General features: G+C 43.6%; 1 protein-coding gene across 2 annotated transcripts in view; it reads left to right on the forward strand.

Moving 5' to 3' along the window:
- The window catches only part of LOC121268984 (sodium/hydrogen exchanger 9-like), a 368,207-nt gene that overhangs the window by 140,861 nt on the left and 208,265 nt on the right, over positions 1-19,081 (forward strand). For both annotated transcript variants that reach the window (XM_041173300.1, XM_041173310.1), the window contains exon 8: positions 4,909-5,014. In XM_041173300.1, the coding sequence (XP_041029234.1) occupies positions 4,909-5,014 (106 nt within the window). The remainder of the gene's footprint in view (positions 1-4,908; positions 5,015-19,081) is intronic.

The following is a 19,081-nucleotide window of genomic DNA, read 5'->3' on the forward strand; positions in this document are numbered from 1 at the left end:
AGTTGAAGTCCCCCAACATCACCGCTATATAGTTCTTGAAAATCTCCTCTTTGATTTCCCTGCAGGTTTGCTCTTCTATTTCTCTCTCACTATTTGGAGGCCTATAGAATATGCCCAATAATATGATCATCCACTCTTTGCCACTCAACTCTTATGAGATGGATTCTATCCTTGCTCCCTCAAGGACATCTTTTCTTTCCAATGCTATAATGTCTTCCCTAATCAGTACTTTCACCCCACCTCCCTTTTTTTCCTTTGCTGTCTTTTCTGAACACTTTGTATCTGAGTATTAAGCACCCAGTCCTCAATATTTTAAACCCTATTCCTGTGATTGCCACTACATGGCTATTTGTGCTTGTAGCTTGCCAATCTTATTCATCACACTTTATGCATTTATATACACGCTGTGTAAACCTGACTTTATATTCCTTGTCGTCCTCCTTAGTCTGCTTCTACTTAATATGGTGCTACTTCTTTCTCTAGTGCCATCCAAAACTTTCATCCCTTTTGCACCTTATTCCTTTTCTCTCTTTCTATATTCTGGTGTCTATCTCCCCAACATCCTAAAACTTTGACGGCTTTTGTTATTGCACCTTGGCACTAGTCTTGAACTGTTAGGGATTCATGTGCTATAACACCTAGGGTTTTCTTCTGAATCAGCATACTTTAGTTTAAAATCCTGCATGTATACATGTTCCTGGCGTAAATCCAAGTCATATGCATAACACTGCATTTATCTGCATTAAGTGTCATCTGCCAGGCTCAGTCTAATCTCTCATCATATCTGGGTCAGATTAAGTCATTATTTTTTCCTTCAATGTTCTAACACTTGCACGGATCTTTGTGGTATCCGAAAACCTGTGGACTGTTCCAGCATCACGTTCATTTAAGGTGTTAATATAGATTGTGAAGGAAAATAGTCATAAGACCAAAGCTTGTAGGTATTCCACTAGTAATTAGTATTCAGGAAAACTCAACAAAAAGACTGACGTAATCAAAAAGGACATAGAAGTTAATAGTTCCTTAGAAGAATTTAATTTTTTTAAGAATAGGGGTCCTTTCAAGTGAGATTGATGCTTTAAAGTCAGTGAGCACTTCTAATTTTTGACTTCTGAGGCCCTTGGTTAAATAATTACCAGCAATAAGGTTAACCTTATGAAAAGAAAAAGGGAGAGTTGAAAATGCAGTGGAATTTTCTGGAACAGCAACATGACAGTTTCATGGAAATCAAAAACTAACCATGGCCAACCCACAGGACAGCAACATGCAGTCAGAGCTGCGTGTGGGAGAAACACACATTTGAAAAGTGTGTTCCAATTACATTGTTGTCAGTGGGAAAACGTGAAAATGAGTGACATTTAGAAATTTCAAATGCAGCCAGCAAATCATATTCTGCTTTATAATCAGCTTTAGAAATTCTCATAGAACTGTATAGAACTGTGAACATCTGTGAGTCGCAAGTGAAAGGTCATGTAGGTTTAAAAGAGAAAAAAATAATAATATTTAAGCCTGAATGAATGATTGACTTCCCCAGTGACTCTGATAAATGCACCCTGTGGTGTGGTGCTGAGTAATAAACTAGAAAGGTTGCATCTTTGGTCTTTGATGAATGATTGTCAGTGCTGCAGTGAGGAAAGTACAATTGCTGTAGGTATCACAGGGCTAAGGAGGAATGTATTAGCTATAGACCCTGTTCCTGATTATTGCCCAGTCTTTCTCTCAATTATGGTAATCTAAATTTTCTTCTCTGGTACTTTAAGCTTTAAACATGACTCGGAGGTAAAGAAAAGAGGGTATGTGGGGAGGCAGTGAAGTAGTTGTGTTGTCACTGGACTAATGATCTGAGGGACCCGGGTTTGAATCCCAGCTAGTGGAATTTGAATTTAATCAATAAAAATCGGGAATTAAAAGTCTAATGATGATCATGAAACCATTGTCAATTACTGTAATGCCCCTTGGGGAGGAAATCTGCCATCCCTACCTGGTCTGGCCTACATGTGACTCCAGATCCACAGCAATGTGGTTGACTCTTAATTACCCACTGGAATGGGCTAGTAAGCCACTCAGCTGTATCAAACAGCTAGAAAGTCTATAAGGAATGAAACCGAACGGACCAGAAATGATCCTCACTAAAATCTGGGAAGGGTGGGGTGGGGGTTCGGTGGGATTCCTCAACATTGACTCTGGACCCCATGAGGTCTCATGGCAAGAGGTCAAACATGGGCAAGGAAACCTCCTGCTGATTACCACGTGCTGCTCCCCCATGTTGTACACCATTTGGAGGAAGCACTGAGGCTGGCAAGGGTGCAGAATGTTTTCTGGGTGGGAACTTCAATGCGCACCACTACTGACTGAGCTGGTTGAGTCTTAAAGGACATAGCTTTTAGATTGGGTCTACAGCAGGTGGTGAGGGAACCAATAAGAGAGGCAAACATACTTGACCTCCTCCTCACCAGTCTGCCTGCCACAGACGCATTTGACCATGACAATATCTGTAGGAGTGACTACCACACAGTCCTTGTGGAGACAAAGACCCATCTTCACATTGAGGATACCCTCCATTGTGTTGCCTGGCACTACCACCAGGCTAAATGGGATAGTTTTCAAGCATATCTAGCAACTCAAGACTGAGCATCCTATGAGCAGTGGCAGAATTTTACTCAACCGCAATCTGTAACCTCATGGCCTGGCATATCCCCCAGTCTACCATTATCACTGAGCCAGGGGATCAACCCTGGTTCAATGAAGAGTGCAGGAAGGCATGCCAGGAGCAGCACCAGGCATAGCTAAAAATGATGTGTCAACTTTAAAGCTATAACACAGGACTACTTGAGTGCCAAACAGGAGAAGCAGCAAGTGATAGACAGAGCTAAGTGATTCCACAACCAACAGATCAGATCTAAGCTCTGCCGCCCTGCCACATCCAATCATGAATGGTGACAACTCACTGGAGGAGGAGGCTCCACAAATATCCCCATCCTCAATGATGGGGGAAGCCCAGCACATCAGTGCAAAAGATAAAGCTGAAGCATTTGCAACAGTCTTCAGCCAGAAGTGCCGAGTGGATAATCCATCTCGGCCTCCTCTGGAGGTCCCCAGCATCACAGATGCCAGTCTTCAGCCAATCAATTCACTCCATGTGATATCAAGAAATGGCTGAAGGCACTAGCTACTGCAAAGGCAATGGGCCCTGACAATATTCCAACAACAGCACTGAGGACTTGTGTTCCAGAACTTGCAACCCCCTAGCCAAGCTGTTCCAGTATAGCAACAACACTGGCATCTACCTGGCTACGTGGAAAATTGCTCAGATATGTCCTGTACACAAAAAAGCAGGACAAATCCAACCCGGCCAATTACCACCCCATCAGTCTACTCTTGATCATCAGTAAAGTAATGGAAGGGGTCATCAACAGTGCTATCAAGCGGTAACCTGCTCACTGACACTCAGTTTGGGTTCTGCCAGGATCACTCAGCTCCTGACCTCATTACAGCCTTGGTTCAAACATGGACAAAAGAACTGAACTCCCGAGGTGAGGCGAGAGTGACTGCCCTTGACATCAAGGCAGCATTTGACCGGGTTCGGCATCAAGGAGTCCTAGCAAAACTGGTGTCAGTGGGAATCAGGGAAAACTCTCCACTGGTTGGAGTCATACCTAGCACAAAGGAAGATGGTTGTGGTTGTTGGAGTTCAATCACTTCAGCCCCAGGACATCACTGCAGGAGTTCCTCTGCTTGTGTCCTAAGACCAACTATCTTCAGTTGCTTCATCATGAGGCCCTTCCTTCCATCTTGAGATCAGAAGTTGGGGTGTTCACTGATAATTGCAAAATATTCAGCACCATTCGCGACTCCACAGATACTGAAGTAGTCCATGTCCAAATGCAGCAAGACCTGGACAATATCCTGGTTTGGGCTGACAAGTGGCAAGTAACATTCATACTATACAAGTGCCAGGCGATGACCATCTCCAACAAGAGAGAATCTAACCATCACCCTTGACATTTGATGACATTACCATTGCAGAATCCCCCACCATCAACACTTTGGGGGTTACCATTGAGCAGAAACTGAACTGGTCTAGCCATATAAATACTGTGGCTACAAGAGCAGGCCAGAGATGAGGAATCCTGTGGTGAGTAACTCACCTCCTTTTAAAACATAAACTTGGCAGGATCAAATTAATCCTGTAAAAAGGGAAAGAATATTGCACTTCTGGAAATGTAAAGTAAAACTCGTAGAGGCTAGAAATTTCAAGTGTAAAGAGAACAGGTTCTCACATGCTCTCTACCCTAGTGTACCTCACTCTGCTCAAACTTGCTGGTGTCCTGCATTATATGATATGCTCTTCACCTTCATCATTTTATTTAAAAAAGACCTCTGCTGGACTGCATGTATGGATGTAGGAGTGAGCACTCTATCAATTTTAGCCTATTGGTCAGTCTGCTAACATAGCCTAGGTGTGAAGATAGAGATCTTGCTAAAGATGCCAAAGCACAGAGCCTCCCCACATATGATTCAGTGCCTTTGGGCAGGATCTCCGGTTCAATTCCTAAGCAGGAAAGGCAGTCGAAACATTAATTGCTCATAAGTGTCCCAGGTTAAGGAAGGGAAAGCCAGTCAGTGTTCCTGCTGTATATATGAATGGGTAATTGCCGTGTGAGGGCAAGATTGTCTTTGGCTGCCATGTCCTTCACAGTTGGATAGCCTACTGATATTCAAGGTCAAGCTTCAAGGTGCCTAATGGCCACTTGGGTGAGGTAGTGATGAGCAACTAGCATTCATGGAAGCTATGTCCCAAGTGAAGGAGATGGGAAGAGTGGCAGAATGGGAGAAATTTGGTGAGTAAAGGAATTGGGTTATAGTTTATGTTGTCATTTCTTTCTCCTTAACATGCGCTTTGATTACTTAACGAAATTCACCAAACTCTGTGAATTCCCGATGCTGGAGACTGGGATATTCTTCTTCTTGTCCTGGAGTGCATTTCTCTCAGCAGAAGCCAGTGGCCTTACAGGTGAGTGAGAACAATACCTGCACACATCACCCCTTTTGGGGGATTTTTAGGAAAATCAGATCAAGCGAAGAGACTAGAAACTTTATCCCATTGTCCGTTGATGCTACAATGTATCTGAATGCCTTCAGTGATGAACAAGAGTCTTTATAAATGTGCTGTTTGCTTTTCACAAAACGTTGGAAGTTCTGAATGCATTCCTATCAGGCTAATGAGACCTGAGTTCCCTTAATATTTTGCAGAGGATTTATTTTCATAAAATGCTTAATTGTTCCGCTGTTGAAATTTGCTGTATTCATTTTCTTATGAAATTAGATTATCCTCATTCTCTACCATCTGTAGCATCTTAAATTCGCTTTCACCCTGCATCACAGAAGAGGGGCTGGTGTGTTCCTCCGAATGTCACTGTTTTTCTTGGTGCAGTTAAATGTCTGTTTTTGAAGAGTTTTTTTTTTGCAGGGAGAGAAGTTTTATTCACCAAAACATTGTCACTTGGGTGATAAAGACATTCCATCAAAAAAACTCACCCATGTAACCAACCAAAATTCTGATTTTTAATATTACTTTTACTTCAAAGGAAAGAGATCCACCCATTTATGAGATTCTGTACGCTTTCCCAATATCAAAAAAACACAATCACAACAATGGGGAGGGAGCCAGTGGTGTAGTGGTGACATCACTGGCCCAGTAATCTAGAGGCTCACCTCGTGTTCTGGGTTCAGATCCCACCATGGTGGCTGGTGGAATTTAAATTCCATTAATAATCTGCAACTGTAAAGTTAGTCTCAGTAATAGTACACTATTGACTGTTGTAAATACCCATCTAGTTCACTTATGTCCTGGACCTTCTACCTGGTCTAGCCTACATGTGACTCCAGACCTTGACTCTTAATTGCCCTCTGAAATGGCCTAGCAAGCCACTCTGTTCTAGGCCAATTAAGAATAAGCACCAAATGCTGGCCTTGCCAATAATACCCACATCCCATGAAAGAGTAAAACAAAATTATTTGGTGCATCAACTACCAAAGGTTAACTAATGTTTGCAAAGATGTTACTTCCTTCATGGGTCAAATTGCAACCAGTTGTAGTTGTAGAATGAGTCTCATTATTATCTGTATTCACCGATCTTGCTAAGCAGGCCCCAAATTGTGCATTCTTCCAGCCTGCCTCTCCTCCAATTTATTTTGTATAATCTTCACAAAGCAATGTTTTTTTTTTCAGAATCACATTACTTGAATGAGTGCATTTGAAATAACTTAGAAATAACTTACAAGTGGCTGCATGTGTGTGCCTTTAAAGGTGGGGTATCTTTCATTTCTAGCGTTATCATCAGAATTGTTAATCTGATGAGGCTACAAACACCAATCTGGCAATCTGATCTGTACAAGTATATCTCTGGTGTTGGTTGCAGGTGCAGGAGTTTAGTTAACTTTACATTAATATTTCTAAGAGTCCATCTGCTACGCTGTTGCTCAGAGAATTTTTTAAAAATATAATTGAAAGCATGAAAAAGAAATCCATGACCCTGGCCCAACTTTGTTATCCAACTCTATAATGCATTGCTTACAAATTGAATTCCAGATTTAGAGGCCCTAGCCTCTGTACATTAGCATTTTGATAAATCAAGCTCCAGGCACCCCACTACAATTATTATGCCTCTTGCTATTTAGTTTCTCATAAATCAAGTTGCAAGGTTCTGCAGATCCAGACCTCTGCATGTTGATTTACTCATAATTTGAGGCCATAGTCTCTCTACATTTTCTTCTTGATGAATCAGGCTGCAGACTTGTCCAGGTATTTACGGTCTTTCTGCCATTTCATAAAAGCCTATCATAAAACGTATTAGAGTTCAGAAATTTGATATAATGAAAGCTATTCCATTATCAGTCAACTTCCTTTGAGTCAGAGCTTAGTAGAATTGTTGTGGTGGTTAAAGACATTTAAGACTGGTGCAATAACGAATCAGAAAGCAGAAAACCTGAGACTACGGTTACCGAAACAATCAGAAATCAACAAATTATAGACATAAAAAATGATCATGTATTAGTCAATCTTCCAAGGGGGTGTAGATGGGAAGCCTAGATCAAGTCTAGATCTAAACAACTCACTGGGGAATGAGGATCCACAAAGATCCCCATCCTCAATGATGGAGGAGCCCAACACATCAGTGCAAAAGATAAGAGTGAAGCATTTGCTACAATCTTAATCCAGAAGTGCCGAGTGGAAGTTCAATCTCGGACTCCTCCAGAGATCCCCAGCATCACACATGCCAGTCTTCAGCCAATTTGATCCACTCCACGTGATATAAATAAACGGCTGAAGGCACTGGACAGTGCAAAGGCTATGGGTTCTGACAGTATTCCGGCAATAGTTCTGAAGACTTATGCACCAGCACTTGATGAGCCCTTAGCCAAGCTGTTCCAGTGCAGCTACAATACTGGCAAATACCCAGCTATGTGGAAAATTGCCCAGGTATGTCCTGTACACAAAAAGCAGGATGAATCTAACACTGCCAATTACCGCCCCATCAGTCTACTCTCGATCATCAGTAAAGTAATGGAAGGGGACATCAACAGCATTTGCTTAGCAATAACTTGCTCACCAACACCCAGTTTGGGTTCCAGCAGGACCATTCAGCTCCTGATCTCATTACTGCCTTGGTTCAAACATGGACAAAAGAGCTGAACTCCTGGGGTGAGGTGAGAGTGAGTGCCTTTGACATGAAGGCTGCATTTGATCAAGTGTAGCATCAAGGAACCCCAGCAAAACAGGTGTCAATGGGAATCGGGGGGAAAACTCTCCACTGGCTGGAGTCATACCTAGCACAAAGGAAGATGGTTGTGGTTGTTGGAGGTCTGTCACCTCAGCTCAATGGCATCACTGCAGAAGTTCCCCAGGGTAGTGTCCTAGACCCAACCATCTTTAGCTGCTTCATCAATGACCTTCCTTCCAACATAAGGTCAGAAGTGAGGATGTGCGCTGATGATTGCACAATGTTCAGCACCATTCACGGCTCCTCAGATACTGAAGCAGTCCATGTCCGTGTGCAGCAAGACCTGGACAATATTCAAGCTTGGGATGACAAGTGGCAAGTAACACTCGCGCCACACAAGTGCCAGGCAAAGACCATCTCCAACAAGAGAGAATCTAACCATTGTCCCTTGGTGTTCAATGGCATTACGATTACTGAATCCCCCACTATCAAAATTTTGGGGTTTACCATTGACCAGAAACTGAACTGGACTAGCCATATAAATACTGTGGCTACAAGAGCAGGTCAGAGGCTAGGAATCTTGCAGCAAGTAACTTGCCTCCTGACTCCCTAGAGGTTGTCCACCACCTACAAGACACAAGTCAGGAGTGTGATGGAATATCCCCACTTGCCTGGATGAATGCAGCTCCCACAACACTCAAGAAGCTTGACACCATCCAGGACAAAGCAGCCAGCTTCATTGGCACCATATCCGCAAACATCCACTCCCTCCACCACCAACACACTGTAGCAGCAGTGTGTACCATCTACAAGATGCACTGCAGAAATTCACCAAGGCTCCTTCGACAACATCTTCCAAACCTACGACCACTACCATCTAGAAGGACAAGGGCAGCAGATAGATGGGAACATCACCACCTGGAATTTCCCCTCCAAGTCACTCACCATGCTGAGTTGGAAATGTATCGCCGTTCCTTCACTGTTGCTGGGTCAAACTCCTGGAATTCCCTTCCTAACAGCACTGTGGGTGTACCTACATTATATGGACTGCAGCAGTTCAAGAAGGCAGCTCACCACCACCTCAAGGGCAACTAGGGATGGGCAAAAAATGCTGGCCCAGCCAGCAAAGCCCACATCCAGTGAATGAATTAAATATAAAATGTCATCTTCTGGTAATACAGTTAAAGGGAGGAAGATAATTGGATGAAGGTGCGCAGACACAATACCATAAGATGTAGGAGCAGAAGTAAGCCATTCGGTCCATCGAGTCTGCTCTGCCTTTCAATGAGATCATGGCTGACCTGATAATCCTCAATTCCACTCTTCTGCTTTTTCCCCATAACCCATGATTCCTTTACTGATTAAAGATTTGGCTATCTCAGCCTTGAATATATTTAATGACCCAGCCTCTACAGTCCTCTGTGGTAGAAAAAAATTCCACAGATTAACTACCCTCAGAAGAAATTCCTCCTCATCTCTGTCTTAAATGGGTGACCCCTTACTCTGAGATTATGCCTTCTGGTCCTAGACTCTCCCAGAAGGGGAACCAACCTCTCAGCATCTTCCTGTCAAGCCCACTAAGAATCTTACATGTTTCAATATGGTTGCATCTCATTCTTCTAAACTCCACTGAGTACAGGCCCAATCTACACAACCTTTCCTCATAAGAAGATACCTCCATACCCTGGATCAACCCAATGAACTTTCTCTGGACTGCCTTCAATGCCAATATATCTTTCTTTAGATAAGGCGACCAAAACTGTTCACAGTATTCTAGATGTGATCTAACTAGTTCCTTTATAGTTTTAGCAAGAGTTCCCTATTTTTACTCTCCATTCCCTTTGAAATAAAGGCCAACATTCCATTTGCCTTCCCTATTACCTACTGAACTTGTGTACTAGCTTTTTGCGATTCATGCATGAAGATCCCCAAATCCCTCTGTACTGCAGCTTTCTGCAGTCTTTCTCCATTTAAATAATATTCAGCTCCTCTATTCTTCCTGCCGAAGTGCATAACCTCACATTTCCCCACATTATATTTCATCTGCCGTGTTTTTGCCCACTCACTTAAGCTGTCTATATCCCTCTGTAGAATCTTTGTGTCATCCTCAACACTGGCCCTCCCACCAATTTTGTGTCATCTGCATACTTGGCGATAGTATATTCACTTCCCTCACCCAAGTCATTAATATATATTGTAAATAATTGTGGCCCCAGCACTGATCCCTGTGGCACTCCACTAGTAACCTTACCCCAACTCTCTGTCTTCTATTAGTTGGCCAATCTTCTATCCATGAGAATAAACTACCCCCAATACCATGGGCTCTTATCTTATTAAGTAGCCTTATGTGCGGTGCCTTTTGGAAATCAAAATATATTACATCTATTGGTTTCCCTCTATCTATCCTGCCTGTTACCACCTCAAATAATTCTGATAAATTTGGCAGGCATGATTTCCCCTTCATGAAGCCATGCTGACTCTCCTTGTTTATGTTATGTATTTTTAAATTCTCTGCTGTTACATCCTTTATAATAGACTCTCTCATTTTCCCAATGATGGATGTTAAGCTAACTGCCCTATAGTTACCTGCTTTTTGTCTCCCTCTCTTTTTGAATAAGTGTGTTACATTGGTAGTTTTCCAATCCTCTGAGAATATTCCAGAATCTAAGGATTCTTGGAAGATTACTGCCAGTGCATCCACAGTCTGTGTTTTTTTTTGAAAAAAAAAGGTACTCTTTTTATTCCCTCATGGGATGTGGGTATTGCTGGTTCGTCCAGCATTTATTGCCCATTCCTCATTGCCTGTGAGAAAATGGTGGTGAGCCATCTTCTTGAACCCTGCAGTCCATGTGGTGTAGATACACCCATAGTGCTATTAGGTAGGGAGTTCCAGGATTTTGCCCCACCAACAGCAAAGGAACGACGATATAGTTCCAAGTGAAGATGGTGTGTTGCATGGAGGGGAACTTGGGGTAGTGCTGTTCCCATGCATCTGCTGCCCTTGTCCTTCTAGGCATTAGAGGTCGTGGGTTTGGAAGGTCTGATGAAGCAGCCTTGGTGAATTACTGCAGTGTGTCTTGTGGATGATATACACTGAGCATCAATGGTGGAGTGAGTGAATGTCGAAGGAGTGGATGGAGTACCAATCAAGTAGGCTGCTTTGTTCTTGATGGTGTTGTGCAGTTACACCCATCCAGGCAAGTGGAGAGTATTCCATCATACCTGACTTGTGCCTTGTGTATGGTAGACAATTGAGTTTCTGGTGAATGGTGGGAATACAGAACTTTTCACAGCTTCAGAATGCCCTAAAGCACTTTATAGCCAATGAAGTGAATTTTGAAATGTAGTCACTTTTGTAACAAGAGCAACGTGGTGGTTAATTTGCACACAAAGCAGATAATATGTTTTGCTGATGTTGGTTGAGAGATTATTATTGAAAGGACATTAGGTCTTCTTTGAAATACTGGCATGGGATCTCTAACATCTGACTGAGACCAGACAGAACCTGAGTTTCACATCTGAAAGGTGGTATCTCTGACAGTGTAGTACTCCCTCAGTACTACACTGGAATGTCAACATTCGTTCTGTGTGCAAGCCTCTGGGTTGGGATTTGAACCCACAATCTCTGACTAGATGCAAGAATACTTCCACTTGAGCCAAGGCTGGCCCCTTTTAAAGTCATATGTTCTATCCTTATTCCCGTTTTATATTATAATTTATAGTTAAGTGTCAAAACCTAGGGGCAGTTCAGAAATGGGGAATAATTGGAAAGGACCAAAAGTGAGAGTAGAGATTATGATTAACCTGTGACCATTTGTTCCAATGCATAAGCATGCAGATTCCTTGTTTCCTGCTCGTGTATGTGATCACAGTGTTCAGCCAATGCCTAGTATGCTGTTCAATGTATGCAAACTGAGTAGTGGGTGCGAAATGATGAGAATTCAAGCTAACCTTTGCTACTTAAAACAAGCCTGCACTTCTTAAAGGCAACTTGCATTTTGGCTGGAGAAGGCCCTGGAATTCATTGCACTTATGACTTTGACCTGGCAGAGATACCAGAATGGTACAACATGGCAGAGAGCAAGCTCCAAGGTTCTCAGATGTAGCACTGGTGCAGGAGATTGAATGGAGGAGAGAGGTCATCTATCTACTTCACACCTCTCCAGACGAAGTCTGAGAAGGCAATGGGAGCAGATAACCATGCAGGTCAATGTCAGCAGTGCAGCCTTGAGGATTGGAAATTTCAAGAAATTCAATGACCTCATGAGCGTGGTCAAGGTTAATGAAAGTCACATTCCAACAACTGCAGCACCAACCTCACACTGCTCAATACAGCAGACCCCCATTACTCAGCCACATCTCACAATTTATGCACACTATTTGACTGTGATAGTCATATCACCCAAACACATTGCACTACACTCACTGGCACGCTTCCTTCTCAGTCAAATGCAATGGTTGATAACCAGCAGGGCACAGGCACAGCTGTGAATCCTCACCCTCAAGGAGGAGAGAGTACTCATCATCTTTGAAGCAGCAATGACTGAGGCCATGGCCAGTGGTGGGACTGAAAAGATGGATGATGACAGTATCTCATACCTATCCTCCTCCTTAATCCCACTTCATCCTCACCCCACAATCTCTTCTGATTCTCAAGCTGCAAATAATTTAAGGATGCACCTTTTGCTTTCTAATGTTCCTCCCACCACAAAACTACCTTTGGGAATTTCTCCTTTCAGATACACCAGTACTGCCATCTGGCCAGGTAGTGGCTCTGGAGTGGAAGAGACTGATGATATTCAAACACTGTCACTTGATCTCACACTTGCAGCCCTCAACTCAGATACTGGCACTGCATGTACTTTGAGGTATCAAGGCAGGATCTGCACTTGGAGCGTCACTGAGAGCATCCAGGGCAGGGGGAAAGGGCAGCACAATGCCTGCTCACTGAGGGCAATGTTATGCACTGGTCCCACTGCAGATTACTCAGATGAGGACTTCAATGGGGTGGCATGCAGTAAAAGGCTGATGGGTTTGCACACAAAAATACATGATGCATTGGGAAGCCAACCAGAAAACCTGCAGTCAGTGTTAAGAAGCATGATGGAGTGCAGCACCTGTCTCACCTTTAATTACATCACAAGCAGAAGACGTGCTCTGACTGAATGCTGTGGAAGCTCAGACTGAGGCCATATAAACTTAATCAATCCCCATGCAAGCCCTGACCGCTGCCATCATGTCTGCGGATACCAGTGATCAAAGTACCTTGCAGGATCTCATGATGTTCCAACAATCTGCCCCCCAACAGATTACTCAATTTTCTCAGATACCATCCTGGGGACTGGTTTCTGTGGACTGTGATCCTGCGATCCATCCTAAGGAGGACAGCTATCGCTCTGCCAGTGCATTTGCTGCTCCCTGTCAGTCAGCCGCCCTGGAAAGCGCAGCACTGTGTAGGAGCACTCAGTGTGAGACTGTTGTTGAATGGAGAATTTAGGTTGTTTAATTACTACCGCATTTCGGGTGAGCTGATCAAGGACATCCCAGTTGGAAAGGGGATGTAACCGAGGTTTTCCACCCACGGTGGTTGACAGGGCCCTCAACCGCGTCCGGCCCATCTCCTGCACATCCGCCCTCACACCTTCCTCTCCCTCCCAGAAATATGATAGGGTTCCCCTTGTCCTCACTTATCACCCCACTAGCCTCCGCATTCAAAGGATCATCCTCCGCCATTTCCGCCAACTCCAGCATGATGCCATCACCAAACACATCTTCCCTTCAACCCCCTGGTGGCATTCTGCAGGGATCGCTCCCTCCGGGACACCCTGGTCCATTCCTCCATCACCCCCTACACCTCAACCCACTCCCACGGCACCTTCCCATGCAACCGCAGAAGGTGCAACACCTGCCCCTTTACTTCCCCTCTCCTCACCGTCCAAAGGCCCAGACACTCCTTTCAAGTGAAGCAGCATTTCACTTGCACTTCCCTCAATTTAGTCTGCTGCATTTGTTGCTCCCAGTGCGGTTTCCTCTACATTGGAGAGACCAAACGCAGGCTGGGTGACTGCTTTGCAGAACACCTTCGGTCTGTCCGCAAGCATTACCCAGACCTCCCTGTCACTTGCCATTTCAACACTCCACTCTGCTTTCATGCCCACATGTCCGTCCTTGGCCTGCTGCATTGTTCCAGTGAAGCTCAATGCAAACTGAAGGAACAGCATCTCATCTTCTGACTAGGCACTTTACAGCCATCCGGACTGAATATTGAGTTCAACAATTTTAGATCATGAACTCTCTCCTCCATCCCCACCCCCTTTCCGATCCCCCCCCCCCTTTTTTCCCAATATTCCACCTATTTCCATTATTTTTAAATGTATTTCCATCCATTGTTTTATCTCTGCCTTTTAGCCTATTTCGATTCCTTCACCCCACCCCAACCCCTTTAGGGCTATCTGTACTTTGCTTGTCCTGCTTTCTACCCTTAATTAGCACATTCCTTAGATAATATCACCACCTTCAACACCTCTTTGTCCTTTTGTCTGTGACATCTTTTGGTTATCTCCACCTATCACTGGCCCTCTATCCAGCTCTACCTGTCCCACCCCCGCCCCCCACCCTTAAACCAGCTTATATTTCACCTCTCTTCTATTTTTACTTAGTTCTGTTGAAGAGTCATACGGACTCAAAATGTTAACTGTGTTCCTCTCCGTAGATGCTGCCAGACCTGCTGAGCTTTTGCAGGTATTTTTATTTTTGTTTTGGAAAGGGGATGTGTTGGTTGCCTGCTCCCTCCCTATCCCCTCCCCTTCCTCAGCTGCTCGCCTTATACCTAGTGGCAAAGGCTATATCCGTGTGATAGCAAAATTGCGCAGGGTGCAGCAGACCACAACGAATGATAAGCACGCTCTGTGGTGTTCTGCAGTGCTCCTTCAGAGCGGTGCAGGCAGTAGAAATGTTACTAGAGCACCCTCCCATAGTCTATATGACTACATTTCATGCAGAAGGATGGCTTCCATTATACCTAAAGCGTGTGGTTTGGTTGTCCCCCGGAATTATGAGCCAGGTGGTCAGTGGATAGCCGTTGCAGCCCAGAAGCTACCCTCTGGTTTGATGTGGTGCCTCAAATACTGAGGGAACTGGGGATTGATGCAGTCCAAAGCCATTATAACCAAGCATTCACCTGCAGGACATGGTGTTCATGGTCACACAGCAACTACATAATGAGAAAGTGGAACCCTTTGCAGTTGGTTTTTAGATGTGGTGCCTACAAAACACCATGTGTGCAGTCAGTGGCACCCTGTACCATGGAGAACCCTGCTGTCCTGGTGAAGCTACTGGCCTGGAAGTAAAAGAATGCAATGTATTCCCCTCTCCTGGCGTTCAAAGCATCATTGATTTCCTTCATCACAGCAGTGGACGGTGAACTGGGCAATGTTAGAGATGTCCCCTGCTGCAGTCCAGAAGAATCCCGATACACAAAGGTTCATAGCCATGGTCACCCTCCCAGCCACAGGCAGTGCCATTCTTGCCCTGCTCAGAGGCTGCAGGTCCAACTGCAACAGGTGGCAGATTTCAGTGGGCACTTCCTTTGTAAAATTGAGACATCATTCACACACCTCCTTGTTGAGGTAAGAGAATTACTCTCTGAAGAGACTGGGTGGATATGGCCTCTTGCTGAGAGCATTTCTCCCCTCTTTCTCCTCCCTTTTTGTTGCCTCTGCTTCATCCTCCTGTCATGGTGTAGACCAAGGGTGATGGTAACTAGAGCATCAGTGACTGATGGTGAGTGGTCTGAGTAGCATCCTTGAAGTGCGAAACAAGGCCATCACTACGTGCCACACAACTGTGTGTACGCTTCAGCAACTGTAAATAAAAGTACAACCTGCGAAGCAATTCTACTGGCTGTTGCTGAGTTAGTAGAAATCAATCCGTAACTAACCTAAAGTAGTTTATGCTTTAAATTAAAGGATGGGGAGAGTTCCAATTGCTGAGCTTACGTTCAACTGTGCGACGTTATGAGGGTATTAGTTGTACCGTTGAGGTTAAAAGTGGCAACACTCGCACCAAATCCATGGTACACGCTAACTGACATCACTATCTGCCTAATCAGCATACTTCTGGAGCACACTCCTAACACCTGAAGACCTTACCAAAATGGCGTCCGGTGTGATCTGCACCTGATGTGTGCGTGTGGCACACACATCATTTTAGGCATTAAATGGCAATTGTTGGGGCAGGTGGCTGTTTTTGCGGTAACAGGACAGGGTTTGGAACTGAAGCCATTGATGGGCATACTCTGGCTATAATTGAATAGACATGAGTATACCCAAGTGAGGGCAAACCCACTGAGCTGGACAAGGGAAAAATTAAAACAGAAAATGCTGGAAATACTCAGCAGATTAGGCAGCATCTGTGGAGAGAGAAAAACAGTTAACATTTCAGGTCTGATGCGATGAAAAGCCATCAGCCTGTTAACCCTGTTTCTCTCTCCACAGATGCTGCCAGACCTGTTTCCCTCTCCACAGATGCTGCCAGACCTGTTTCCAGCATTCTCTGTCTTTATTTCAGATTGCCATCATCTGCAGTATTTTAATTTTGTATCAAAGATCATTGGTGTGGCTAGTAGTGTCACAGGCTGCAAAGAAATCAAGAATGACAAGGAGGTATATTGGATAAAGGGTCAGTCACCAAGTCTCTTCAGTAGGACAAAGGAAGGATTTTTGATTTCTAATTCACCTTTGTAAATGTTGTTGCATTTGTTGCCGTCTCCCACTTCCCTTGTATCCCATCTTATGCTTGGGTGTGAGTTGCAACATGACAGCCCCAGAGACCCAAAGGTTGATGTTCACCAGTCCTTGTAGGAAGTTACTGATCCCTGGAGAAGATTCCTCCTTGGGCAGCTGCCTGTGGCTGCTCATAACTGAAGTTGGGAACTGACTATTAGCCCACAGTGACTTCTAAACATTTTTGTTGTCTGCTATAAACTTCGGATGACTGTTCTCAAACAAAATTTGACAGCATGCGATATGAGATAGTAGGGCAGCTGACCAAAGGCTTAGTCAAAGTGATAGGTTTTAAAGGGGAAAAGTGAAATTTGGAGGGGAAAATTCCAGCGCTTAGAGCTTTGGCAACTGAAGGCATTGGAGAGATCATAAACTGGATATATTCTTGGCGATCTCTTATATGTCCTGCCCGATTGTCTGTCTGTTCCTTTGAAGTTGATGGATCTGAATTCTGGGTAGGGCTTATAATGGGTGCCCAACACAATACCATCCGTCTTGTGTATAGCCACCCACGATGAATTTCTACCCCAGTGTTCCATAACAGCAGTGATCGATGTGATCAGGTGCTGGTCCACAAATCAGGCTTTTCTCCATCAGAATAGAGCATGTTGCCACAAATATGGCACCTTCCATAGCATGGATAACTATTTCAGTAGTTAAATTAATTAAGTAACGACTGAAGAAGTGTTAAAGGGCCATTATTGGAGCCTAACCGTGATTAGCTGCTAGTTTATATTCCATTAACCAAATCACAGGAATTGCACATTTTGCAATTGCATGTTTCTGAAATTTTATAAATGCATCAGAAATAACTATGAAAAACAGATATTTTGCTTATTTTTCCAAAGAGATGTTATCCCTTCCTCCATGCCCTGCTGAACCTAATCAAAGAATTGCTGAGGCAAGATTGAAAATTGCAATATGCTAACATAAGCAAAAAACTATTTTAAAATATCAATCAAGATTACATATATATATTCCTGAAGTTTTTTTTTAAATATCGAAATTAAATCTTTTTATTAAGTTCAAAAAACATATCTGCCAAATACTGAGCATTGCTTTAACATATTCCATCTTTAGGTGCAAAAAACCCTTTTGCAAAACTCATGAAGAATTTTGCTCCTCATTTAACATAAATATGGAACCCATCTCTATGTTATCCCTGCACTTATTCTTTAAGTACAGAATTCCAATCACAGCCTCACAGATGAGAAGCACTTTGCTGTCATCCAGCTCGCAAATGAATTATAGAGAAATGAATGAAGGAACGAAATGACGTTTCTCCATTGCTATCACTGTTCTCCAGACCAGGCCACTTTGCTTCTGACCATGTAAGTATCTCTATTATATATTGGTGACTGCGTGTTTGGAGAGATTCTCTGCTGTCTTTGTTTCTGTGTATTTGGGGAATGTACACTCCTGACTCATACAGAAGCTAATTCAAAGACAGATGAGCCACCTGTTAGGTAGATTGCCTAATGAACGGTGCCTGCAGTGTGTACCCAGGTATCAGAAATAATTAGTATTTATCACTGAGCTATCAATCGTTTACTTCTGACCACGGGCTTTGCAATGTCCCATCACAGGGTCACTTCCTGTGGTTTTATCCTAGTAGATGAGTGAATAGCCATCTGGAGTAACAATGCTCCATTCTTAAAGCACACTGTTTTGAGCCTCTGAACTCATAGTATAATTGACAGTTCTGCTGAGTGTGACAATATCTCTTTTGATCTTTTTGGTCCCAGTTTGGGCTTCAGAACAAAGGAAGGAAATATGACTGGGTCCGTTAACATTGTTTGTTCAGGCTGCTCATTGTGCCCTGTCAGGGTAGGGGTAGAGGTTAACAAGACATTTTATGGGTGACTGAGTTTATCATAAACATTCTCTTCTAAAGTACAAGGTTTACTGTTGAGAACTGTTCGAAACCCAGGACTTAGGTTGCTTTCAACAACAGCAAGTTAGTTGAAATCTAATTTTGCTTCTGTTGGTCTTATTTCTGAATAAACTTGTTTTGTTAATTTAGTTCAAGATGTCTAATGCTGCAGAATGTTATGTATGCATCAGTTGCAAAGAAAAATGTGTATAATGAGGTCTGTAACAATGGTATAAAGGGTTCATTGTTGTCCACTGTGCCAGTTACTTTGCTGATGACCATTATGTTTTGACTCAGGCAGAATAAGAGTGAACCCCCTGGAAGCTGGAACTTAGGTGCTAACAAGATGCAACACAACTTTGGCTGCAGCAGAGTGGATCAGCTGTGTGTTATGCAGCTTATTTTCCTTTCCATTGAAGTGAATAAACTCAGCATGGTAACTGACAAGTGATTAATCCACTACCATCCATTCTGTGTCCCTGCCAAGGTTGCATTTCACTCCAAAAGTAGCGAGAGTTTGCTCCAAACATAACAGCTGGTTCAGATTGTAATGGGTGCTCAAATTTTAAAGCTAAATAAATTACCAGAATCAAATGGCTAAATGATCCAGGTCTATGAAGGGCACGATCATGAGCTTGAACGAGCATGTTGGCTTGTGAATGCTAGGAGGAGGAGTTCCTCAGGGTGGTGTCCTCAGCCCA

Source organism: Carcharodon carcharias, chromosome 2, assembly GCF_017639515.1.
Source record: "Carcharodon carcharias isolate sCarCar2 chromosome 2, sCarCar2.pri, whole genome shotgun sequence".
Taxonomy (NCBI): domain Eukaryota; kingdom Metazoa; phylum Chordata; class Chondrichthyes; order Lamniformes; family Lamnidae; genus Carcharodon; species Carcharodon carcharias.